This window comes from Pezoporus flaviventris, unplaced genomic scaffold (genome assembly GCF_033815535.1).
Source record: "Pezoporus flaviventris isolate CSIRO_AGI_PZ_B2104156 unplaced genomic scaffold, CSIRO_AGI_Pfla_v1 ptg000054l, whole genome shotgun sequence".
Taxonomy (NCBI): domain Eukaryota; kingdom Metazoa; phylum Chordata; class Aves; order Psittaciformes; family Psittacidae; genus Pezoporus; species Pezoporus flaviventris.
Window position 1 is genome coordinate 9687466 of NW_026892602.1, and position 26707 is coordinate 9714172.

The following is a 26707-nucleotide window of genomic DNA, read 5'->3' on the forward strand; positions in this document are numbered from 1 at the left end:
GTCAGTCAGGAGCATGTGTTAAAACATTCTTTACAATGTGACAAGGAAGATCAATGTTATACTCCATGTAAGAGATGATGTTTTCTCCAATTTCTGTTCCTATTACTTTATTTTTCCTATATTAAGTGTAGAGAAGGCTATCTGGGCAACAAGGATTAATAAAGGGGTGGGGGGGGAAGACGCATTTCCAATGTTTTGCTATTAGGCCTTACCAAAGAATTTAATAGGTTGAATTTTCCTATTAATACAATTGAAAATTTAATGAGCTTCTTAATTCATGACTTCACTAGGCTTGAATTATAAAACAATAACACAAGCTGCACTCTTATTGCCTGAGTGTGCCCGAAGATGACAGCACGTTTAAGCTTTCACTTTAGCATCTAATCTAAATATATTAACAAAGAGCACAAAAATCATCCAGTTGTTCAAAGAGACAGGACAGAATTAATTATTTTTGTAACAAACCCATGCTATTAAAGCATTATCCTTACTGATATATTCCACATTGTGGTAAAGAATCTCCAGGCTCTTTGCTTAGTATTAATAAAGTTTTCTGGCACCCATGAGAGCTTGTTAGGAAAGATTATTCCCAAAAAGCCCATAACTGGAAACAAAAACCAGCTGGTAGTATCATGAAAATGTAGGGTCTGAGCCAGGTTTTAGGAGGTACTGGATGTACTCAGATCTTCTAAATGTGCCTGGAGATGTAGACACACACCTTTTCAGAAGACAGAGCCTGTTCTCTGCACTGTTCTGTGGTATTGCGTGTTTTTCTTGAATGACTTTACAACTCATTTCAGAACTTCCTGGGGCTGTTCAGTAACCGAAAAGGTCACTTCCTACCACAGGTCAGCAAAAGCATTACAGCTTGGAGTCTCTGTAGGCTAACAGAGGTCACTTTCGTGCCATGTCTTAAGCTCTACCTGATCTACACCGCACAGCATATAAATAATAAACTGAATATTCCCGAAAGCTTCCCAAGTTAATATGGTGTCTTCGTTTCACCAGAAGTTGTGTTCAAACCCTGAGTCAAAATCCTGTTTTTACCTGGATCTGAACTGGAAAAAGCAGTACAACAAGTTTTTATGTTGTTCTTGGGAAAACAGCTTAGTGCTTAATTACATCTACCACCACACTTTGATACCAGGAGTAATACTATTCATAAATTGGAGTTGTTATTGTACCCATCTGCCAGTCTTCCCATCAGGTGGTGGTAAAGTTGGGGCAGACCCAAAAGTTTCAGAGATCAAGTTCATTCCGGTTCAACGCAAATCAGCTCCTTACCTGACATATGTTAACTCTCACTTGTTGTATACCAATAGTCCTCTCTCCAACAGCACAACTGGTAACTTTTTTTGCCACAGAGGTCTAGAAATTTTTAAAAGGAGCAGATTTTTGGACTTTCTGATTGCTGTAGGACTGCATCCCTCTTTCAGTCATACTCACTATGCTATCAGATTTATTGGAAGAATACAATAAACTTGTTGCAAATGATCTCAAAGGCATAAGGTAGTTCCTGCTTCAGGAGACAACCTACCTTCAGATGTTTACATGCATCATTGTTGGAACTAAGTGATCTGGAAGGCTATGGATCATCAACTGATCATCTAATACTGCTTAATTTACTACAAAGACAAGCAAATGGTTTGTACCAGTCAACTTGCTGTTGTGTTTAGGTGTTGTTTATTTTAAATGGTAACTTCTAGTTTTTGCAGACAAGCTAAGAGTTCAAGGAAGGGGAAGAAGAGAAGGATGCCATTTATACGCATTAGTATTCAAGCTGTCTTCCCCAGCTTGTCCCTTTTCCTTCCTCCTTCCTCTAAAGAAAGCACTCAGGGGAAGAACATGAACAGAAGTAGTTGCAAGGTCTAACAGTGCCATTTGCCTCTGCCGATTCATCAGTGATATAGGATTGTAAGAGGGAACAACTGAAAGGTTAAGGATTTATCTAGATCATCTGAAGCAGATATTGAACTGAGATTTATAGCAACATGCTTGATGAAAATTAATGTTTACTGCCATAGCTATTGTACTACTGGAAACGAAGAAACTCCTTTCCCAGGAGCCACCACTGACCTGTTCCACTGGCTAGCACACCTAAGAGCTGGTACATCTGTTTAACGTTTTGCCTGTTGGCTTTAGTAGGCAGAAACTCCACAAGGGTGGAGCCCCGTAAGTGCAGGGGCAAAGGCTTCTGGTGATGCCTGTGAGAAACAGTTTTTAAGTGCCTAATTGTGGTTCACTGCCTGCCAAGACTAACATCCTATGAGCAATAAAGACTTATAAAAGGTAATAAAGGCAGCTTTATTGGTTTTGTACAGTCACCATCAGCATTTTCCTTTCAATATCTATCTAATGGCGTACTTTTAAAAAGAGTTATAGGCTTGAAAAAGCATTAAGAGATATTTAAAAGACATGTAGTTAGGGACACAGTTTAGTGGTGGATTTGGCAGTACTGGGTTAACGGATGGACTCAATGATCTTAAAGGTCTTTTCCAATCAAAATGATTCTACGATTCTTGTAAAGATCAATATAAAAATAAAAGACCATGACCAGAACCATTACAAGCCTGACATCTTCACGCCCATGCTGTTATGCAGGCTCACCTTAATCTGATGAGAGATGGTGGTACTATCACACAAGCTTGCTTTTAGGAAGTGAGCCACATAAACCAGAAAGTTTTTAGCTTTCACTACATAACCCAGTTATGAACTGCATAAAATTTTAGAAGAGTACTTTTTTTTTTTTAAAGTATGAAACTGCAAAATCAAAGGCTTCCATGTACATTAAAAAAGCAGCTTCTGCTATGAAAACAAAGAAGAGAAAAGAAAGAACATAATCATGGATTTCCATGTTGTGCTTTCTGCAATATACCTCATGTATTTTTCGCCAAGTTTAGACAATGAAAATCACTATATTTTCTGCTCTTATTTAACTATGCTTAATAAGATTTAGGTTCTTAGTGCTATAGCTTACTATCTAAAACACTACACAGATTTTTGTTTAATTTAAAATAACTTTTACTTGCAATGAAATCATCTGTATTCTTACTAAAAAAAATAGAGGAGATGATGGGCTCATTACTACCTCCCAGTTTCAGTAAGAGTGATGCACAGAAGAAGGGAATTTTTATTCAATAGTTTTAAATGAGTAGCAGCATTTTACATGCCATGAATATCTGGACATTCATTTTCATTAAAGGAAACATTAAATACAGATAAATACAATTAAATAAAGTTGAAACAAATGCAATTCTTCACTTGACCCAGAGTTTCTGTATTACTTTATTATTCAATAGTTCTTTAATTCAGTAACAAGTAAATTAGGTATAGTGTTAAAGCAAGAGAAATCCCTATCTGGATTTCTAGTTATTTGCAAGTTTATTTCTTAAACAAAGCCACATGCAGATAAGGGAAGGCAGAAAAATGTTCAAAACATTAGAAATCCTAATAGGCACTTTTTTTCTTCAGGTATTTGCTTATATTAATTTTGGTTATTGTGATACCTTTAGGGTGTTGAAAGAGAAGAAGGAGAACCCTGAGAACAAGGAGGGGGCACAGTTCTATGGGGACAATTGTTACACAGCAATAAGATACCAGTTTCTTTTGGAGGACTCACAGAGGAGTATGATTTTAGCAAAGATACTACAGCTAGTTTTAGATCTCTGTAGCCTTAATATAACAGGGAAGAATTTCTTTGCATTATTTGACTGATAAAGGTGAAATCATCACAAAAAATTACTGCAGTGGGTTTCTTTTTAACAGTTAGGAAGATTTTCAGAGTATAACCAGAAAGTAGCTTGTCAAAACACATTAAAAACTCTTGATTTAATAGCCACATATCCTATCCACATACAAATTCATTTAAAAGACTTTACAGAACCAAACAAAGCTTCCAAGCCCCCACACTAAAATCATGCAAGGGGTTCATATAAACACAAATCTCACTTTTACAAGGAATACTTAAATTCTATACCAGCTAGTCCACTGTGACACTTCAGGTGAAATAAGATGCGAGGCCAATCAACTGCATAATGATATTTGAAAACCTATCCTATCAAAGGTGTATGCAGGGTCAGAGCATTGGGAAAATATCAACACTATGTCTATCAACATTAACATATAAACACAGAACTTTTAGGAAATTCCAAGACAAAGAAGGTAGCACAAAATACAACAGGAAAACCTTAGTACTGCTTGTGATAAGCAATATAATCCTCAGTTAAGGAGACCATCATTAGGTATGCAGATCACCAGCCATTTATGTTCTTGGCCAATCAGTTAACATGCTCTGCACTCTGAGGTAGGCACATTCTTCCTATTTCTTAGCTGTGGAGACTGAAGCAGAGAGATTTAGTGATGAACCAAGCCTACAGACCAACTCAAGTATGCTAAACTCATAATTTTATTTTACACAGGCTTTGAAACCTAGCACTTTGCAAACTGTTGAAAACTAAGCCCATTTAAAACACAATCAGAAAAACACAAAACTAGTGTTACCTCCATTGAGTAACTGCTGTGATTTTAATCCCAGCCAACAATTAAGCCCCACACAGCTGCTCACTCACTATCCCTTGTGGGGATGGGTTTAAGAATCAGAATAAGAATGAGAAAACTCATGGGTTGAGATGAATACAGTTTACTAAGTAAAGCAAAAGCTGAGCACATAAGCAAAGCAAAGCAAACCAAGGAGTTCATTCAGCACTTCCCATTGGCAGGCAGGTGTTCAGCCATCTCCAGGAAAGCAGGGCTTTAAGAGGTATTGGGGAACACAAATGCCATCACTCCAAATGTCCCCCCTTCCTTCTTCCTCCCTGAGCTTTCCATGCTAAGCCTGATGCCATATGGTATGGAATATCCCTTGTGTCAGTTGGGGTCAGCTTTTCTGGCAGTGTCCCCTCCCAACTCCTTGTGCTCCCCCAGCCTCTTCCCCACTGGTGGGACGGGGTGAGGAGCAGAAATGTCCTTGACTCTGTGTAAGCTGCTCTGCAGTAACTAAAACACCTCTGTATTACCAACACTGTTTCACCAGATTCAAAACCCAGCCCTATGCCAGGTATTGCAAAGGAAATTAACTCTATCCCAGACAAAATCAGCACAGCAACAACCTCAGAAACTGCCTGACACATACTTAGCCATTTAGTAACTGCAGATTAATTTTTCTCCTATTAATTCAGTCCAAGACAATACCTGTCATCTTGTGATTTGACAGAATGGGTTTTTAAGAAACACACCATTATGAAATACAAAATTAGTCACTACAGAAAAGATCTCTTGAGGACCCAGTGTTGCAAAAAAAATATGTTCAGACTCTATACCAGAGGTTCTGTCTCTAAACTTCAAAGATATTATTGGCTCTCTGTAAAAATAAGGTATGCAATGAATCATTTAGTCTTTCAGTGAGTTCCCCAAGCTAATACACCAGTAATGAAGCTGGAATGGCTGGCAGCTGATTTCAGTACATCAGCAAGAAACAAGCTCACTAAAGACCGCATTGCCTATCTTTCCCACAGTGTATTTCTGTTATTACAAATGTAGTTTGAAAACCTTGTCTCAAGTTTTTGACAGTCACCAAGGAAATCACTCACATTGCTTCTCCCAGCACTTGCTGTCAACAGCTTTGCAATTACCACTTTCTTAATAGGGGGTAGGAGGAAAATTATGTCAATTTATAGTCTGGAGTCTCAATTGTTGACAAGCAAAACAGAGCTACGGATTCAAATTTAAGAGGTAGTAAACTGAGACCAGATCAAGGTTCTTACAATTTTATTGATTTGTTTTTATTAATGTAAGATACATTCTTTTATAGGATTATCAGCCCTGCACCACATACAAACCATAAAAGTGAAAATGCAGGTTTCACAAGTTTCTCTGTGGAACTGGCATGAGAGATTCTCTGAGGAATATACACTGAATTTCACTTCTGTGCAAAAAAAAAACCAAATGCACAAGCAGTTATGGGACAGGATCCAAAGCCATGCTATTACGTATTTTCTCAGGATAAATGGAATCTCTATGTCCTGTATAGCAGAAGGTACAGAAAAGCTATCTAAAATTGCACGTACTGTGCCTTTGCAAGGTTCAGTTTGCTTTAGCTCCACCAAAGAAAGTTCAGAGCATCTGCAAAAACACGATCTGAGATTGCATGAAAATCCTGCCAGAAGGCCTTAGATTTCGGTTTTCGTCTTAACGTGACTAAAAAGGGTCAAATAAAAAAAAAAAAAAAAGAAAAAAGAAAGGAAAGCTAGATAGCTACTTTTGCATCAGGAAACAAAAAGAGACATTTAAATTCATTCTAAACTATGATGCAAAAAATGTTCCTATCTCACTTAAGTCCTTATGTTACAGTTTTTGATCTTCACTTTTTTGATAATTAAAGCTTCTCCTACAGGGCATTATGACAGTTTAAAAAATGCAGTCCCCTTTTATGCAAGGAGGACAGGTTGGAAACCAGTGAGAGTATGTGAAATAGTGATGTTCTTTTCCAAACATCTTCCCAATGGCTTTAATTCTTCTTGAGGCATAGACACAATGAGATGAAAACATGTGAACAAGAAACTTGCTTTTTGCAAGCCCACTCCAGTTTTCCAAAATACATGGTTTCAGTAGAGCAGCACTAACATCCTAGTCCTTTTGGGGAAAAGTACAGCAAGAAGACACAGCATGAGTGAATAGATTAGGAGAGCAGTTTGCCATCACTTGCAGAAATCGATAATGCATTACTACTCACTCACTGAGGAACTGATCCTGTACCCACAGAAGGAAAATGCCAAATTTTTCATACTTGAAAGACAGTGCTATACACTCAAATAACTGTTGCTTAAACAGGAACTGGTATAATACTGTAACAAATTTTTTTTTAAATCTGCACTTCCAACTCCAGTTCTCAGAGTAACAAATCTTCACACACTGGAGTACAGAGGTTTAAAATATCCCATTTCTGAATAACGAGTAATTATGTTGTAGAGAACTCAGCCATTGGAACAAAAATACAGATATTATTTTCCCCCAATAGATCAACTGTAAGACCATGAGAAGACCACTAAATGAGATCAGCTGGTGAATGAAGTTGCTAAGCCGCTGTCCATCATATTTGAAACATCATGGCAGTCAGGTGAAGTTCCCGAAGACTGGAAAAAGGGAAATATAACCCCCATTTTCAAGAAGGGGAAAATGGATGACCTGAGGAATGTCAGTCTCATCTCTGTTCCTGGCAAAATCTTGGAGCAGATTCTCCTGGAAGGCATGCTAAGGCACATGAAAAACAACAAGGTGTTTGGTGACAGCCAGCATGGCTTCACAAGGGGAAATCCTGCCTGACCAATTTGGTGGCCTTCTATGGTGGGGCTACAGAACTGATGGACAGGGGTAGAGCAGTTGCTGTCATCTACCTGGACTTGTGCAAAGCATTCGACACTGTCCCACACGACATCCTTGCCTCTAAATTGGAGAGACATCAATTTGATGGATGGACCACTCAGTGGATAAAGAACTGGCTGGATGGCCGCATGCAAAGAGTTGTGGTCAATGGCTCAATGTCCAGCTGGAGACCAGTAACGAGTGGTGTCCTTCAGGGATCGGTGTTGGGACCGGTCTTGTTCAACATCTTTGTTGCTGACATGGACAGTGGGATTGAGTGCGCCCTCAGCAAGTTTGCTGATGACACCGAGCTGTGTGGTTCGGTTGATACGCTGGAGGGAAGGAATGCCATCCAGAGGGACCTTGACATGCTTGTGAGGTGGGCTGATGCCAACCTCATGAGGTTTAACCATGCCAAGTGCAAGGTCCTACACCTGGGTCGGAGCAATCCCAGGCACAGCTGCAGGTTGGGCAGAGAAGAGATTCAGAGCAGCCCTGCAGAGAAGGACTTGGGGGTGTTGGTCGATGAGAAAATGAACACGAGCTGGCTTCAGTGTGCGCTCGCAGCCCAGAAAGCCAACTGTATCCTGGGCTGCATCAAAAGGAGCGTGACCAGCAGATCAAAGGAGGTGATCCTGCCCCTCTACTCTGCTCTCGTGAGACCTCACTTGGAGCACTGGCTACAGTTCTGGTGTCCTCAACATAAAAAGGACATGGAACTGTTGGAACAAGTCCAGAGGAGGCCACGAGGATGATCAGGGGACTGGAGCACCTCCTATATGAAGACAGGCTGAGGAAGTTGGGGCTGTTCAGGCTGGAGAAGAGACGGCTGCATGGAGACCTCAGAGCAGCCTTCCAGTATCTGAAGGGGGCCTACAAGGATGCCAGAGAGGGACTTTTTATCAAGGACTGTAGTGATAGGAGAAGGGGTAACAATTTGTAAATTGTAACAGGTTTGTTTCTGAGGAACACTATTCATTTTAAATGTAATAGTCACAGTTACAATGAAGTCAACTTTGAGCATGTTAACATAATCATAGAATCATAGAATAGTTAGAGTTGGAAAGGACCTCATCAAGTTCCAACCCCCCTGCAATGGGCAGGGACACCTCACACTAAACCATCTCACCCAAGACACCATCCAACCTGGCCTTGAACACTGCCAGGGACGGAGCATTCACAACTTCCTTGGGCAACCTGTTTCAGTTCCCCATCCCTGGCAGTGTTCAAGGCCAGGCTGGACAGGCCTTTGAGCAACCTGGTATAGTGGAAGATGTTCCTGCCCATGGCAGGGGGGTGGAAATGGATGAGCTTTGAGGTGCCTTCCAACCCAAACCATTCTATGATTCTGCAATAACATCAAAAGTGGATATAAAGACTGAAATGACTTGTCCAAGGTAAAATACTCTCAATAAATGCAAAAGATTGACACTCAGAGGCTATCTAGTAAAGCTGCATATACTACTCTAAGATTTAAAAATAGGTCTTTTCTACACATACCAGTGCAACCTGTATGCATTCTCAACAAAAACTCAAAGAGGTATTAAGTTAAATGTCCACATCTAAAGTGAAAGATTTGCATTTCAGATGAAACAGTCACACAGATAAAGTCATCCTGTATGTGCATAGTTTTCTGCTACAATCCTGGGGTTTAATTAGCATTAGAGCAGAGGCATTGAAAAAAGAGTTACAATATGAAATTACACTGTGTAAGCCACATACCCAGTCAGCGGTGTGCTCTGTGGTCAGGAAATCAGTCCTGTTGTAAGATGATTGTCTCAGAAGGCTGAATTAGAGCAGCAGATTACTTCAGAAACCCCTTAGCCAATGCATAATGGAGAGAATAAATTGTATACACCCAGCTCATTGTATGCACTTAGTACATTACATGCAATGTACTGAGTAAGCCACAAATACCTTGAAATGCTCTGAACAATGATCATGAAAAGCTTTCAATGAAATCAGACATATTCACACACTTTGATCACTCAAATAAAAATTACATCCTTAGTTAACCATATTCACCAACCAATTGGCTCCTCACTGTTTGTATGCATCAACTTACAAAATCAGGTGAATCAACTGTCATAGCAATTGTATGCCAAGGTTGGGTTGTCAAGGTAGATGCAAACAATTAAATCTCTCCATTCATATGGCTGCTTCTTGGGGTGATGCACCATTCTACATTGGAATACTAGAAAAATTAGGAAGTGCTATTATGTCCAAATGAAAAAAAAAAAAAGCAGATGTGGCCATAAAATGGCAGTGGCAGAAGTGCGTTCACTTCAGGTTCTATTAATGGTTCATAGTGCCAGAGAGTCAAATATACTAGAGCCCTCCAGGTTCCTGCAGCCAAGGCAGACAGCTGCACAAGAAGTGGCACCTGTAGGAAACAGGGAAGAGTGACCAAACAGAGAATACCTTTCTCTCTCATTTTGAGAAAAATGCCTTTCCTCAAGCACTGTCCCTTACACTGAGGTAAGAAAATATTTGACAACTTATACAGACACAAAGTCGTGCTTTCCAGGTGGCCTCCTACCAATTTTCATTGACATTTACATTGCCAAGGAGAAAACACAAATACCAAACTGCCACTTTACTGATTGAGAAGTGCCTCCTGATATGCCTGGTGGCCTCCATGGACAATAACAGTATCTGACTGCCCCCCAGACCTGCTGGCATTGTCTTGTCAGGCATAGACATCACTCACTCTGTATCTGATTTTTGATGAAGTTTCATGTCATCTGCCATCAAGCCTTGCATTCCTTTGACACGTCAGTATGTTATTTGTTTTTTTTTTTAATTGATTTGAGAACAATTTAATTTGTATTTTGACTTGGTTATCTTTAATTCCTTAAATCTCTTGAAGTAATATTCAGAGGCATGTCTGCGTGGATCTACCTTTTAAGTTTTGCCTGCAGGCTCCTCTCTTAACATTTGTGCTTTCTCTCCCAAAGAAATGTCTTTACAGAATGACATGAAAGCAGTCCAAAATTCTACCTGTATCACTTTGTCCTCACTCCAGTAGAAAGACCACTGAAGCTTTAGTGTCCTGATCGCACAATTTCTTGAAATGTTTCTAGGTTCTAGGTGAGCTGCTCTAGCTAACTCCTGCTTCTCTACAGTCACAAATTACATCAGGTGCTGGCTTGAGATTCATTGAAACTCCTCTGGTTACCTGAAGAGTTCTTACAGGGTACTAAATATAAGTGCAGTGCTATATTTTTAAACCTTAGCTTTTACTTCCTAATAAACCTGAATAAAGCATAATGTCCTTGTCAAAGTCATGCTATGAAGGCAATATGCAAATATTACATGTATGAGAATGGAAAATAACTGAAAGGTATTAAATAGAAATTGCAAGTAACTGCTGACAGTGCCTGAAAGCTAATGATGCTAATTAACTGTATTCCCAGGGATAGGTCCACAGAAGGAATAGGGAATACAATAGCATAGGCTTGACTTTTCCACTTTCTTCATAGAATTCTTACAGAATATAAATTAAGCCAGAAAACGGCAGTCTCTAATTAGGATGGCTAAAGAGCAAAGAGAAGACAGAGTAAACAAGTAGTAGTACTTTCCTCATCATAAATTCACAAACAGCTTCTTGTATTCACTCGGTTAAACTTGCAATATAAAGATATCATGCATTTCCCTTTCCTTTTTATTAGCCTTCAAGAAAACAGACCAAGTGTAAGTTACATGATTATTTAGTCAAGGAGATTGATTCGGTATATTTTAGAGCATAAGAACATTACGAAAAAACACAGTAGCCTTTGTCTTTCTTGAAGGCTTTCTATTCCTGTTCTATTAACATGCTGCAAGTCAAAGTATCAGGGTTTTCAAATTCCAAGCAATACGAAAGTCTTCTCTTCAAACAACTTATGATCGCAATAGTGGAGTAGAGGACAGATAAAAGAAAGCCTCATTACAAAGTCTAAATGTAAAATAATAACTTTCTGGACAAGATTAACACCACCCTTTCAAACGCTCCAATAAAGTCACCGTAGATATTTTAAGGGGGGTAAAGGAGGGGGACGACTTACCAAGAAGTCAGAGCAACACTTTAATTGGGTTTTGATTCAAACAGAATGTAGTCCTCTAAAATGCTACCATTTGTTTTTCTGCTTCTCTCTTGCTCTGACCCCCACGAATCCTAAAATTTTCAAGGCAATTTTATTTCTCACATGAAGTTGTGTTTAAAATACTGAAAAATACCAGTTTCAGTTGCTGGTATTTCTTACTAGTACACTTAACACAAAAATATGTACAGCAGAACAGGTGCAAGTTCCCAAGAGACCTTATGAGGGGGAAACAACAGTAGGAGGATAGCCTGGGTATCCTGCCTGAGAAACACTGTGCAGACATAAAACCTATATTCAGGTGGCATCCACATTTGGAAACAGCAGTTACCAGCTCCATACTCTTTTACTCCAAGAATCTCCTACTGGACAAAGCAGAGAAAGCTGTGCATGAGGAATGGCCTACTTTAAAACATCAAGAGGAACATTATGCCAAGAGCATTTGTTACAAGGGAGTTCATGAGGTAATCAAGAGGGAAGCAATGGCAACATGGCAGCAGCCACAAGTCAGTAAGTGCTGTGCTTCAGAATGACGACTTCATGCAGTTTTGCTCAATTCAGGCGTACAAGATCAGCTACTGGTACCACAAGTGAACTGGGAATATCAAGTTCCTTGACAGTATAAAAGTCATCAAGTGGCAAATATTAAAAGTCAATCAATGTGTCTACTGATCTCTACTTCGGTTCCCTCATTTGTAATTTTTTTTTCTTTCAAACTGGTGGATGAACAAAATGCTTTTAACTATACCCGGGGTATGCCCTTCAGAATTGCAATTCAGCTCTCCCCACATAGCATACTTCTGCCCAGAGACTCCCTTACTTCATGAAGATGGAAAGTCATTTCAACCACAAAAAGCCACAGTAATCATGTTTTAATCAACTGAGGTGCACATAAGCTGCTACCATCCTAAGTACTCCATGGCACAAACACAGCACAATACTGTGTTGCCTGCTGCCAATGGGATGGAGAAACTGCAGATTTGCCTGGTGCAGAAATATGAAGCTAGCAGTTTCACTTAGGTTCAATGCCTACCTTGCTGAAGCTGGCTCAGATTGAAAAGCACAAGATCAATATGAAGTAATTCAGTTTGTGCACATTATGGGCATGGTAGATGGGAAAATTGGGATGAACGGCTATCTTTTGGGGAAGTAGAATACTTTGTCACAAACTGCTTAAGAATAAGCCTCAAGTCAGAGTTTAAAGTTCCTCATATAGATTACATTTAAACTATTAAATTGCATGCTGGGCAACAGTAGGATTGAAACAAAAACTTAAGAACTCAGTAACTGAGTTACCTGATTTAGAAAGGAACGTGCATATGAAAGGAGGCCTGTAAGGACATTAAAAGAACGCTTACCCTCTGTAGCTTGGCAAGCTATTTATGCTTTCCCAAACAAGGGAAAAAAACAAACCAGCTCTTTACTCAGCTATACTTACAGCTCCAAAGGGCTACTTTGGAGAATGAGAAATAACCACAGAAACATTCTATCCATCCCCTGGTGTGAGAAGGCCATAACCATCAAACCTGTTGAAGATTTCAGTTTCTTTAACTCAGTGAGATGGACTTCAGAATCAGGTTATTTGCCACAAAGTATAATGGGAGATTGATGTTGCATACCAGAACCATGGGCGAGTGAGAAGATGAGGTTTAACATCTGCACAGCAAACAAACATCATTTTATTTAACTGCACTCAAAAAAACCCCATAGTTTTTCTATAATTTTTACTTCAAATGCAGTATATTTTGTCAGCAATCCTGTCAGATGTTGCTGCTAATGAACATCCATCTGAAGAGTATGAAATATGCTGCCTAGGTTTTCCCTAAAAGAGACTTTTTTTTTGCATTAACATTGCTGGCAAAGACAACAGTAACAATAAAACTCAAGTAGGTTTCAAATTGAGAAGGATCAATTAAAAATTAGTTTATCAAATGCAGACATTTTTGTTTCTGGAAATATTACAAGCCACCTCAGAAGTGCTGGATCACAGAGTCAGAGCAGAGACAGAAATCTTTATACAGGGAAAGAAAGGGAAAGGGAAAGAAATTTTTGGAAAGAATACAAGCATGAATATTAAGAGCAGAAGTACAAAAAAGGGCTGTAATTATTAGCCAAAACCGGAGACTGTAGAAGCACAGAAGAGAAGCCAATAATTGCAGCTGGAGAAATACTAACATAGAATCATAGAATGGTTTGGATTGGAAAGGACCTTAAGATCATATAGTTCCAACCCCCCTGACATGGGCAGGGACACCTCACACTAGGCCATGTTTCTCGAGGCTCTGTCCAACCTGGTCTTGAACACCGCCAGGGATGGAGTGTTCATAGCCTCTTTGGGTAACCTGTTCCAGTGCCTCACCACCCCACCCCCCCCCCCCCCCCCCCCCAAGTAAAGATCTTCCTCCTTATATCCAATCTAAACTTCCCCTGTTTAAGTTTGATCCCATTACCCCTTCTTCTATCACTACAGTCCTTGAGAAAGAGTCCCTCTCTGGCATCCTTGTAGGCCCCCTTCAGATACTCTGGAAGGCTTCTATGAGGTCTCCACGCAGCCTTCTCTTCTCCAGGCTGAACAGCATCAATTTTAGCAGCCTGTCTTCACATAGGAGGTGCTCCAGCCCCTGATCATTCTCATGACCTTCTCTGGACTTGATCCAACAGCTCCATGTCCATCTTACATTGAGACCACCACAACTGCACACAGTACTCCAAGCAGGGTCTCACAAGTGCAGAATACCATCAGAGCAAAAAGAAGTACTCTGAAGTTAACAGCACTATTCTCCATAATGGCTTTTAAAAGCCAGGAGTCCCTAGGAACGCACACCACCTACCAGGGGCAAAATCGTATCTTTCTCACAGTCAGGCTCCTCAAGAAGTTGAAGCTTTATATTGCATACAGCCCATGTGCCCTACAATGGAACTTACAGAAGGATCCTTCTCTCAGCAGCTCAAGTCAGTAAACTACTGGCCAGCTTCACACAAGCCAGAAATGCTTCTACAGCCCACGGTCCATTGACATGTGGCATATTAAGGATATATGGCATCCAGGCAGCTTGGTGGGTGCAAATGAGCATTTGATCCAGAGATGTGCAGCAGAATCTGGGCCTCAAAACTACAGTGTTCAGTGGATAAACTGCATCTCACTACTTGAGAAATCATCTACAATGTGGTGAACTGAACACCGTGATTAGAAGTCAGATACCTGCATGCTAATCTAGACATTACTGAAGACTCACCATATGAGTCTGAATTTAAACTTTTCAAAGTAAAACTTGACCAGTAATATGGGGGTTTGAGACAATCAATTTTTGAGTTTGTAATTCAAAACATGACAACCTAAAAATCAGATCAGTTTGGCAAATGTAGCTATTAGTCTCTGCTTCTCACATGTGAAAAGCCAGAATAGTAGTAAATAACTTACTACACTTTGCAAAGTGAAGTTTAGAAAAAATCACTAGATGGTACATAGTGTAGGAATGGATATCAGAATAAAACATTCACAGTAACATATAATATCCTTCCAGAAAAGCTGCATTACAAATACATTCCACAATAATTTACTCTTACAATTCATACATAAATAAAATCTTTTTTCTCATACATATAATTATTCTGCCACCAAATAAAAAAAGGTGCCATAAAAGCAGTGGGTGCTATGGAGACTGCTTAACTGCTTTCACTTGAAGAGTGACAAACAGATTCTTTGGTCAAACTGCAGGAGGCTCAAGTTTTTCCTGCATGCAACCCCACATTGATAGAGAATACAGTGAAATCTGGTTGTGTTATCTTTACTGTCGCAACAATTAGTGTTAAACAGACATGAAAATACACTCTATGTTTGAGAAATACATGACTTCACAGCTTTCTGTAAAACACAGTGATGCATGCCCTGTCACTAAGCATTTTGGTTTGACAACAGCAGGAGTGTATCATTTAACCAAAGCATTCACTGTTAAGTTTACTCATATGTGGGAAATGACACCACATACTTATGGCTTCACCAGGGACATGAAGAGGTTAGATTATATAGATTCACTATATAGGTTTGCTTCTTGTTTGAGGCACAACTGAAGAGGTGCTAAAGTTTTGTTAAGCCTTCTTTACTTTATGTTATTGTGTGTGTTAAAATGAGGTTCTGTATATGTTGCTTAGATGGGGACTTCAAAGGGAATTTTTCCTAATCAGATAAACTCAAAGTTCTAGATATAAAAAGGATATATACATAGGATACAATTAAAAGAGGTACATACATATACATTCTACTAATTAAGAAACAATTTCAAAATAAAAGCATTTTCTTCCAAGGGGTTATATATTTTTAAAGTATTCCAAATACACATGCTACATGTATTTTATATATACAAGAACAAATAATTTACAAAAGTAGTAATCTTAAAAATAGATTTTTTTAATGAGCAGTTTCATTCAAATATGTAGAAAATTAGACACCAGAGTAAGTTAGGATCAGAAATGGGCAGTTCTTCTATACCGTACAAGCTAAAAGTTCATTTTAAATGATAAATATATATATATGAAAAAAGATGACCTGATATGACCAGTACTTTAAGGAAAATACTTTTCAGACTAAATTTTTTTTCATGCTCATCAGAATTCTGAGTGCTAGTCTGTTACTCTTTACTCTTTCTGCAATTAAGTATATGTTCCCGTCTCTGAGTAAAGACCTAAGACTGGAGTGCATGAAGACCAGATACTTGACATAGATATGCATGCAATGACAGTAACAGCCCTTCCAGAGTGTATTTCACACATCAGTTAGGATGAAGCAAAGAAGTATACACTACTCACAGAAGCCCATTAAGTCACAGATGCAGACTTGAAGTTCTCATTTTTATTAAAAAATATTTCAGCTGTAGTGTAGTCTCAGAACAGAGGAAAATACCAGAGACAAACCAAAATTAGGTCTTCAAGAGAGACATAGGAGAAGGCAGACAGAAAATGCTATATAATATTACACAGGGAAGATGAAGGCCATTTTATTGTGTTGCTAGTAGCATTTTAAAAAAAAAAAAAAGCTCACAATGGGTTTGACTACAAGGTAGGACTGGCTGAAGCACAATGCTCGCGTTTCATGAAAGAAAACAAAAACAGACATAAAACATAGGCCAAGCTCAGGTCTGGAAAGTCATGGTTGCACAAGGGGAAGAGAAAAGAACATCATGAAAACTGACATAAGCAATGTAAAATTGATGGAATGATTCTGTCTCCCAGCTACTCTCTCTCTGAGCACTAATGAGATGTTGGTTGTTGCGTCTGGCACCAGACATTTAACGACCATTAATTTGCCTGTATGCGGAGGACACCAGTGGTTTATTTATGGCAAAAAAATATACAGCCATTTAGGCAACAACATCTGAGACCTGGCAAGTTAACATGTATAGTAAAGATGTAGCATAACATTAAATTTAGATTTGTATTAGTATAGTAGATCTGTACAACATAACTTCCGAGTTCACTGCACTTAAGAGGCTTTTTTCCTTGTAGCTTTAAATCTGAAGTGACAGACTGCATCATGAGAAAGACAGCTAAAACAAGCCAACTTTAGAAGTCAAACTCAGAAAACATAGAAGAGATTGGCAAGTGCTTCAGCAAACATTTACATTAAACATGAATTGTTGTCTGATTACATGTTAAAGCCAGTAAATGAAGAAACATTTCTTTAAACAGTTACTCATCTTCTACTAGCATTTGTGTTTAACTTCAAAAGCACAGCATATCAGTGTAAAGTATAAATCTCTCAAGTTACCTTTATGAAACACTACTACAAAAATGTAATTAGTTGTAATCAACCACTGCTAGATAAACTATAACAGCATAGAAATAACCATGACAATTTTACTTATAAGCACAAGTTTGTAGATTGGATTTAAAAAACAAAAAAGAAAAAACCCAACAAAACACCAAAACACAAAAAAAAAACCCAAACATGACTGATCATGTGAGTTGGACTTGCATGAAGTATGCATGCACTGTGTTTTGAGACCTTTCATAGTTCCATGAAAATTAATCCAAAGGGACTGAGCTAGCCCGGTGATGCTTCCACTTACAATGCTCTGCAATACCTTTATCTGCAATTGCCCTTGTCAAAAAGGCTGTGGATTCATCATGTAGACTGATTAAACTGAAGTCTTCAAGCAAGTGAATTTCTCAAGCAAAAGTAGCAGTGATGACAGCAGTTGAAAAGCCTCAAAATAATTTCATAATTAAGAAGTGTTTTCCATTATACATTCCTGTATTAACTTATACTTAGCAGAGGTTAGAATAGTAAATAGTTCCCACACATCTGCTAAAGCTGGCTTCTAGGATTTTCACATCTTTATTATTACATTTTCAGGCAGACATAACTAGAAACCAGAAGATATGGCAAAACACAATTCTGCATTGTTTTGTCTCTTCAGAACTCCACAAATATGACTTCACTTACACATAACTTCACTGTATGTTGCTGTGGTTTAACAGCAAAGAATAATACTTAATTCAAGCTATTACTAAGATTAAGTACCATACTATCTGAGGTTGCAGGGGGAGAAACCACACAAGCTTTGGTAAGTGCAGAAAGAACAGCATTTTTTTAGAGCTCTAACCTAAGATAGCAGATTCCAGCTGCTTCTTGCTCTGCTACTGACCTTTTAGCTGAGGTTAAGCAATCGTTTTTCTCCATCTCAGTTTCCGTGTCTGTAAAAGAGAGGTAGAGCCATTCACTCCATTTCATAATTATTACATCTGTAAATAAATAGGCCTTCCATGAAGTATTGTTACTATGAAATACTTTTATTATGATTCAACAGTGGTCTAAGATTCTATGATTCTATTTAACTTTGCCTTAACAGAACTTGTTCCTATTTTCCTTTTAGTTACTGAGAGGACACACTGTTATCAGTCCAGCAGAAAATTCAACCAATGTTTTTATTTTTACTAAATATTGTCTTCAATTTCTTTTTTTGTTTAGGGATAAAACATAACATGGGATTCCAACCACCAAGAAAAGTAAGTTTTCAGAACTACATAAGGAAAATTATACACATATTCTGAGTATAGAGCATGGACAGAGATGGCTGAGATAAGGCCATCAGACTGGAGATGAAGTATTGAAAAGGAAAGATGCATCAAAGCTTTGCCATGAAGTGCAAATTTTCCTTTTAAAACATAAATATGATAAGATATGCAACTTCAATGTTATGAGGTTTTTCCTAGACTGGATACTGCTAAAAGATACCATAAACTTTGCATATATTAATATCCTGCATGAAATAACGCTGATCAAATTATGTCTTGAGATGCAGTTCGAAATAGGCGAAAGGGAAAACCTGGTAAAATTCCTCCATCTAGTGGCTGTTGGGACACTGACAGCAGCAGGGAATGGCTGTGGTGGGCAGCTGCTAGCTCATGGTTAAGGGTAAGTGCAAAATATGCAAAGGAGCAATTGTGCAGCTGCCAGCTGTTACCCAAAAGCCATTGCCTGGTGAAATCAGTGATGTGAGTGACATCACTCCATCTTTACAGCTCCAGCTTGACCTTCTTGATGAAGGGTCAACACTGCAGAAGACATTCAAATCATGGCATTTGAGTTCCTCAAAAACTCTAGTTTCATTGTCAGTGTCATCGTTTAAAATATGAATATCTAGGAAGTCTGGATTTTAAAACCTTGAAATATCAGTCACATCATGAGTAAATTAAATTGAATTTCAGCCACTTTGTAAAGGGTAATATTTAGAAATACATGTGTATTCTACATAAAATCTTCAATGCACCTCTGACTACCAGAAACAGCCTCTGAAGGTAAGCGCAAAGTACAACAAGCACTTCCAACAATTGAATACATAGCATCTTGCATGAAAATTATCACCTGGTTTCCCAGTCCACACATCATACACCACCCCCACTACAAGATATTTTAGAAGCCCATGTTCTGCAACAACTTGCATAGTAGTCTAAAAATTCTGCTTAGTACTTACCTGTTCTATCAGACTTTTGTATAATAGTTATCAATTTATGCAAGTCACTTAGAATATAGACAATCTGATTTTTTGTTTCTTTTGTCACCAATGCTTTTTATAATGAATACTGAGTCCCTTTTTGAGACCTTTTTTTTAAGCCTCTCACCTTTAAGGAAGGATGAGGCAGGATATAACCTCCATGACAGCACAAGTTTTTTAAGTTACCCATAGCATCACTTTGTTCAGCCAACAGAGACTTGTAAACACTATCACAATTCAGGTTTAACCTGCCACCTTGAGGGAACATGACCCTGCTTATCCCCATACTCTACACCTTAAAATTCATTCAGTATCTTATTTTTGAAGCCAGTTTTAAATACTATCAGGGAGAAAATAAATACTGAAAATCAGAAATTTATAATTTATAAAACCTCTACAGAAACATCAAGTATTTTGGGTAAGCAGTAAATATTCTGCAACTACAATCTGCTTCCTCTGTCGAAATACTCCCTGGTGGTTCATATGCCAGTCAGCTCCCAGGTGAGCTCTCAAAACAGAAATGACATGTAGTTAAACAGTGTCCAGAGCCTAATTTTAGTCTTTGAGGCATAAATACGGAGACAGGGATTTAATGCAGCTCCTTTGGGAAGCCCGAAGTAATGGAGCACATCTGGCCAGTATGTCAGAAGTAGTATTAACTAGTGAGATCCAACTAGTGAAAATAAGCAGGTCCCAGAAAACCCTTGTCTATAGAACCCTGTTGCTTACTCTGTTTTCAGTTGCCTAATCCCAGCCACAGATTCATTCCCACCCCTTACTGCTTCTCATCAAGCTTCAATCGCTTTGGTCCAAGGCTCACCTCACTCAAGCCTCCCTTCAGGGTCCTTACTTATGCTTATTAACCCACTTCTCTGCAAATCCTCCATTTTCTACTTCAGTCGCTTCTGCTTCCCTTTTCCTACTCTTCACTCCCTCTTGCTCCCTCTACATCTTCACTCCACTTTACAAATATTGTAAACCTCCCTTCCCTGTCAGGCTTCCCTCTGTGCACAACTTCCCACCCAAATCTGAACTGGAATTTGCCAGTTCAGGTTCACCGCAGCCTTTCACTTCCCTGTAAGCACAGAACAAGATGACAACAGTGCATACGACAATGCAGGCCCAGCACTGAGTACTTGCAGCAATGCCTTTTGTTGTACAGTTCTGCTGAGCTCGGAGTCTATGAGAGATCCACAGTAAGTTGCACAAGCTGTTAACAGTGACAAACACCTTCTTATTTACTAACATCTTTCATCTATTTTTCTCATCAGGACTGCATTTCTAGCAACAACCATGATAGAAGTTTAAGAAAAAATACTGTAGACAGTGTAGCAACAGTAAAGCAGAGCGATTCATTACACTCATCTGAAAACATGGCCGCTAAGCTTCAAAGCACAGACAGAAGGCAAAGCAGCATAATGTTTGCTATGAAAGATCAACAGAACAATGAAGAAAATAATTCCATCAGGCTCCATAAACGAAGGAGGAGATTTATAATTAAAAAGAGCCCAATTTTTATTTCCATAAACAGCTCCGTTCTCAACCTGCCCACGCTTAAATCTGAGGATAGAAACAATGACAAATGGAAAAATCTCTATCAGATCCAAAGAGAAAGAAAGCAAATTATGAGAGAAACTTGTTCCAAGTACAAGAGTAATAACAGAAGAATAATCACTCCTTATCATGTTTCTAGAATATTTGTGGAAGATAAATACAGAGTTCTATACTGTGAAGTTCCAAAAGCAGGCTGCTCTAACTGGAAACGGGTGCTCATGGTTCTCAACGGGCTGGCTTCTTCCACAAAAGATATACAGCACAACACAGTGCACTATGGAAACTATTTAAAAAGACTGGATGGGTTTGATCACAAAGGAATTTATCATCGGCTCAACACTTACACAAAGATGCTTTTCATTCGTGAGCCTTTTGAAAAGTTGGTATCTGCATTTCGGGACAAGTTTGAACACCCAAACAACTACTACCATCCAGTTTTTGGAAAAGCTATCATTTCCAGATATCGTGTCAATGCCACCAAAGAAGCATTAAGGACAGGCGCTGGAGTCACATTTAAAGAGTTCATTCAGTATCTCCTGGATGTACATAGGCCAGTGGGTATGGATATCCACTGGGACCATGTCAACAGGCTTTGCAGCCCATGTTTAATAGACTATGACTTTGTTGGGAAGTTTGAAAGTATGGAAGATGATGCAAACTTCTTCTTGCACTTAATTGGTGCTCCACAAAATTTAACTTTCCCCAAGTTTAAAGATAGGCACTCCAATGAAGAAAGAACTACCAGTAAAATTACAAAACAGTATTTTGCACAGCTTTCTCCTTCTCAACGACAACAAAGCTATGACTTTTACTATATGGATTACTTGATGTTTAACTACTCAAAACCTTTTGAAGATTTATACTGATTTGAGAGCTGTGACATTTTCACAGTCATATCAATTGAATTGCATAACAAATCCAGGTGGCTTTTGTTTCTATATACTTGTCTGTTAGTAAACAATTGGTTGAAGAGCAAGAAAAACCCAATGGCTAGTGATGTTTACACCTTCACCTTAATTGCCTCCTTTTTCAAATCATATTTTTTCTATGATTTCTCCACATGAAATGTATGTACATATACGTATAATGTGTCAGGGTTCCCAAATAAAGCACATAATTTTCCATGCTGGTGTGGCCTGTGTTTGCACGGGGAGGATGGTTTGAAACTGGAGAAACTTAACTGATGATTCTACAGTGGAATCAGTATTTCAAGCTCTTCACCCTTTAGAAAATCAGTCTGAAAGTGACAGAGTAGCAAAAAACAAAACAACATATATACACACTGGGTAGTATTTACAGTTCATTGCAACATGCAAAGCAATACCCTAAACAGGCACCAGTTATCTGGAGTTGGTGGTAATTTGCCATTTACTGATATCTGAAGTCAGGTAAGGAGAAAAAGTCTATCACATACTGTTCCAAACCACACTGGTGAAAACAACTAATACTTAATGACCATGTGAGTGCAGTATTAAACCAGATGTTCCAATTCAGAGTGAGGACACATTCTCCCCCTTCAGTGTATCCCTCATGGCACATTCATCTGCAAAAAGATAAAATGCAGGCGAATATTTGCATCTTTATAAATGTAATTAAGATTCTTTTAATCCTTTCCATTAACATAAATCTCTGGTTTAATCTTCATAGTCACCAGGAATATCAAATCTTTCCTTCATAATAACAAGCAAGAGTAAATGCAACTTCCTGCCCAACAGGGTAGTTCTTTTCATTGCTGCAAACAACTTGCACTTGTTTATTGCAGTAATATTAGATCTGATTTAACATGCAAAAAATATTCCAGGTGGTTCAGTTCAGTTGTTAATTTAATATACTTATGAGAATATTAAATCTTCAATCTAATTCTGGACACAGTACCCTTATTTACATTCCATTTAACCACTGGAAATGACAACATTTAAATTGGCCATACTGGAACAAGACTCAAGGTTCTTTTTCAGGGTCTGACCTTGTGAGCACATCAGTGTACCAGAGCACAGGGTGCTACCACTGCTCCTGCAGACTAGCACTAAACTCTTTAAGTCAGCAGGTGAACTTCCACTGCAAGAAGAATCTCAATTCAACTTAGTGCAGCACCATCACAGTGGAAGAGACCATGATAACTCCTAGGTTAGCTCTGTGATGCAATCAGAGGAAAACTGGGTATCATTTGTATTCAGACTTCTGCTAGCTAGAGAGATCCCTAAGGGAAAAGATTAAGGTACTTAATCCTACAACTAGATTCGTATCAAAGACCTTTCCCCTTCCTCCTCCTCCCTCACTCCAGTTCTTTTTCATCTTAATCTACATACCCACATTAACTGATAGAGCCACAAGGTCATGTTTGTACCTGAAAGACTTTGTTGGACAGCTACACATCAGCAAAGTGTTCCCTGTATGAGTAGAAAAAATACACCAGCAAAACTGCACTTCTGGTTGTATAAAACTGGTGCTTTTCCATCACTACCCTCTCCCCACCTCCCTAATCTATTTTAATTAAAAACCTTTACTATTCCAGTAAAAGCTAATGACAGGGGAATAATATTTTTAACAACAAATGAAGATGAAGACTTTGGCAGGGTTTTATTTTGTCTGGGGTAACAAGCACACTTTAAACAGAGACTGTAAATAAGTGGTTTGCATGTTTATGACAAACTGCATATGGCACGGTACCATCTGTTTTAGAGTATCTCAAGGAAGCCAGAAGTATTCTAAATACCTGAACATACTTAATACTGGCTAGTTGCATTAATTTGACTTTATTACTCACATCACTTACTCCCTGTGACTAGTAGAAAGAAGGCAAGAAATGCTTTAAAAACAAAATCAGATCTGTAAAGGTGTATTTAAAAGCCAGAAGAGATGCATTATCTTGATCAGAAAACAGCTAAGACAACAGACAAATAAACTAATATTTTCATGTCAATCAAAATGTTTAAATAAAAAGCAACAGTTTTAACTAGATAGTGTTGTCAGGCCACTCATTTCTGTTTAAATTCTTTCTTCCCCCACATATAAAATCTTTACGTTTTCATTTTTGATAATGCAAGTGAACATTCTTCAGAGTTGTTCATTCTGATTTTTCCATATTTTATCCTTCTTTTCATATTTATTTATAACAAATTTATATTCTATTCCATATGGAAGTGGACATTCAAGGTTTATTGGTTTACAGCTTAGCTTCATAACCCCCAGTGGGGCAGCACCCAGTGGGGCAGCACTCCAGAACTGATGAAGACTGGGAGGCCTCCTATAATCCTAGGGTGAAATCGGTGTGCTCAGCTCGCTCCCTGGAATGTCTGTACACCAATGCGCGCAGCATGGGAAATAAGCAGGAGGAGTTGGAAACCTGTGTTAAGTCAGGAGACTATGATCTGGTGGCAATTACAGAGACGTGGTGGGACAGCTCACATGACTGGAATATAGTCATGGAGGGCTATGTCCTTTTCAGGAAAGACAGGCCAGCCAGGCGGGGTGGTGGGGTTGCTCTTTATGTGCGGTAGCAACTACAGTGCATCGAGTTCTGTCCAGGGACAGATGACGAGCGAGTTGAGAGTTTGCGGGTGAGAATTAAGGGGCAGGCTGGCAGGGGGTATACTGCTGTAGGTGTCTGTTACAGACCACCAGATCAGGGTGAGGAAGTTGACGAGGCCTTCTACAGGCAGCTGAGAGCGGCCTCACAGTCACAGGCCGTGGTCATCGTGGGGGATTTTAACTTCCCTGATGTTTGCTGGAAGGACCACTCGGCAACCCAGCCACAGTCCAGGAGGTTCCTCCAGTGTATGGATGATAACTTCCTCCTGCAAATGGTGGATGAGCCGACCAGGAGAGGAGCGCTGCTGGATCTCATCCTCACTAACAAGGAGGGTCTGGTCGAAGCAGTAAGGGTTGAGGGCTGCCTTGGTTGCAGCAACCACGAGATGGTGGAATTCAGGGTCTTGTGTGGTAGGACTAGTAGAATAGCAAGTAGAATTGCAACCCTGGACTTTAGCAGGGCAAACTTTGGCCTTTTCAAGCAATTGCTAGGGGAAATCCCATGGGCAAGGCTGTTTGAAGGTAAAGGGGCCCAAGATAGTTGGTTGGCATTCAAGGATTGCTTTTTCCGAGCTCAAGATCGGAGCATCCCGACACGTAGGAAGTCAAGGAAGAGGACCAGGAGACCTGCGTGGCTAAATAGGGAATTGCTGGGTATGCTCAAGTGGAAGAGGAGAGTTTACAGGTCATGGAAGGAGGGGCTGGCCACTTGGGAGGAATATAAGGCTGCTGCTAGAGCATGTAGGAAGGCAGCTAGGAGGACTAAGGCCTCCTTAGAATTAAACCTGGCAAGAAGGGTCAAGGACAGCAAAAAGAGCTTTTTCAAATACATGGCAGACAAAACTAACACCAGAGGCAATGTAGGCCCACTGATGAACGGGATGGGTGCCCTGGTGACAGAAGATACAGAGATGGCAGCGTTACTGAATGCCTTCTTTGTCTCTGTCTACTCTGCTGCAGGCAGTCCTGAAGAGCCCTGTACCCCCGAGACCTTAGATGAAGTCAGGTCAACGGAGCGGTTTGCCTTAGTCGATGAGGAATGGGTTAGAGACCAGTTGAGCAATCTGGACATCCATAAATCCATGGGTCCAGATGGGATGCACCCGCGGGTGCTGAGGGAAATGGCAGAAGTCATTGCTAGCCCACTCTCCATCATCTTTACCAAGTCTTGGGAAACGGGAGAGGTGCCTGAGGACTGGAGGAAAGCAAATGTCACTCCAGTCTTCAAAAAGGGCAAGAAGGAGGACCCGGGTAACTATAGACCGGTCAGCCTCACCTCCATCCCTGGGAAAGTGATGGAACACCTTATCCTTGGTGCCATCTTAAGTTATGAGGGTTATGAGAGGCAGTCAACATGGCTTCACCAAGGGGAAATCATGCTTGACCAATCTCTTAGCCTTTTATGAGGAAATAACACGGTGGATGGATGATGGCAGAGCAGTGGATGTGGTCTACCTTGACTTCAGCAAAGCATTTGACACAGTCTCCCATAGCATCCTCACAGCTAAATTGAGGAAGTGTGGTCTGGATGATCAGGTAGTGAGGTGGACTGTGAACTGGCTGAAGGAGAGAAGCCAGAGAGTTGTAGTCTATGGGGCGGAGTCTAGTTGGAGGCCTGTAACTCATGGAGTGCCTCAAGGGTCAGTACTGGGACCAGTATTATTTAATACATTCATCAATGATTTAGATGAGGGAATTGAGTGTACTATCAGCAAGTCTGCTGATGACACTAAGCTGGGAGGAGTGGCTGACACGCCAGAAGGCTGTGCTGCCATCCAGCGAGACCTGGACAGGCTGGAGAGTTGGGCAGGGAATAACTTGATGAAATATAATAAGGGAAAGTGTAGAGTCCTGCATCTGGGCAGGAACAACCCCAGGTTCCAGTATAGGTTGGGGAACGACCTGTTAGAGAGCAGTGCAGGGGAGAGGGACCTGGGGGTCCTAGTGGACGACAGGATGACCATGAGCCAACACTGTGCCCTTGTAGCCAAGAAGGCCAATGGCATCCTGGGGTGTATTAGAAGGGGGGTGGTTGGTAGATCGAGAGAGGTCTTCCTTCCCCTCTACTCTGCCCTGGTGAGACCGCATCTGGAATATTGTGTCCAGTTCTGGGCCCTTCAGTTCAAGAAGGACAGGGACCTGCTGGAGAGAGTCCAGCGCAGGGCAACTAAGATGATTAAGGGAGTG

General features: G+C 39.8%; 1 protein-coding gene across 3 annotated transcripts in view; it reads left to right on the forward strand.

Annotated features, from left to right (window-relative positions):
- CHST8 (carbohydrate sulfotransferase 8) overlaps positions 1-22111 on the forward strand; it is a 176228-nt gene extending 154117 nt beyond the window's left edge. For all 3 annotated transcript variants that reach the window (XM_061469166.1, XM_061469168.1, XM_061469167.1), the window contains 2 exons: positions 18409-18446; positions 20707-22111. In XM_061469166.1, coding sequence (XP_061325150.1) covers positions 18409-18446; positions 20707-21855 — 1187 coding nt within the window. In that variant the 3' untranslated portion in view covers positions 21856-22111. The remainder of the gene's footprint in view (positions 1-18408; positions 18447-20706) is intronic.
- Positions 22112-26707: the final 4596 nt, after the last annotated feature.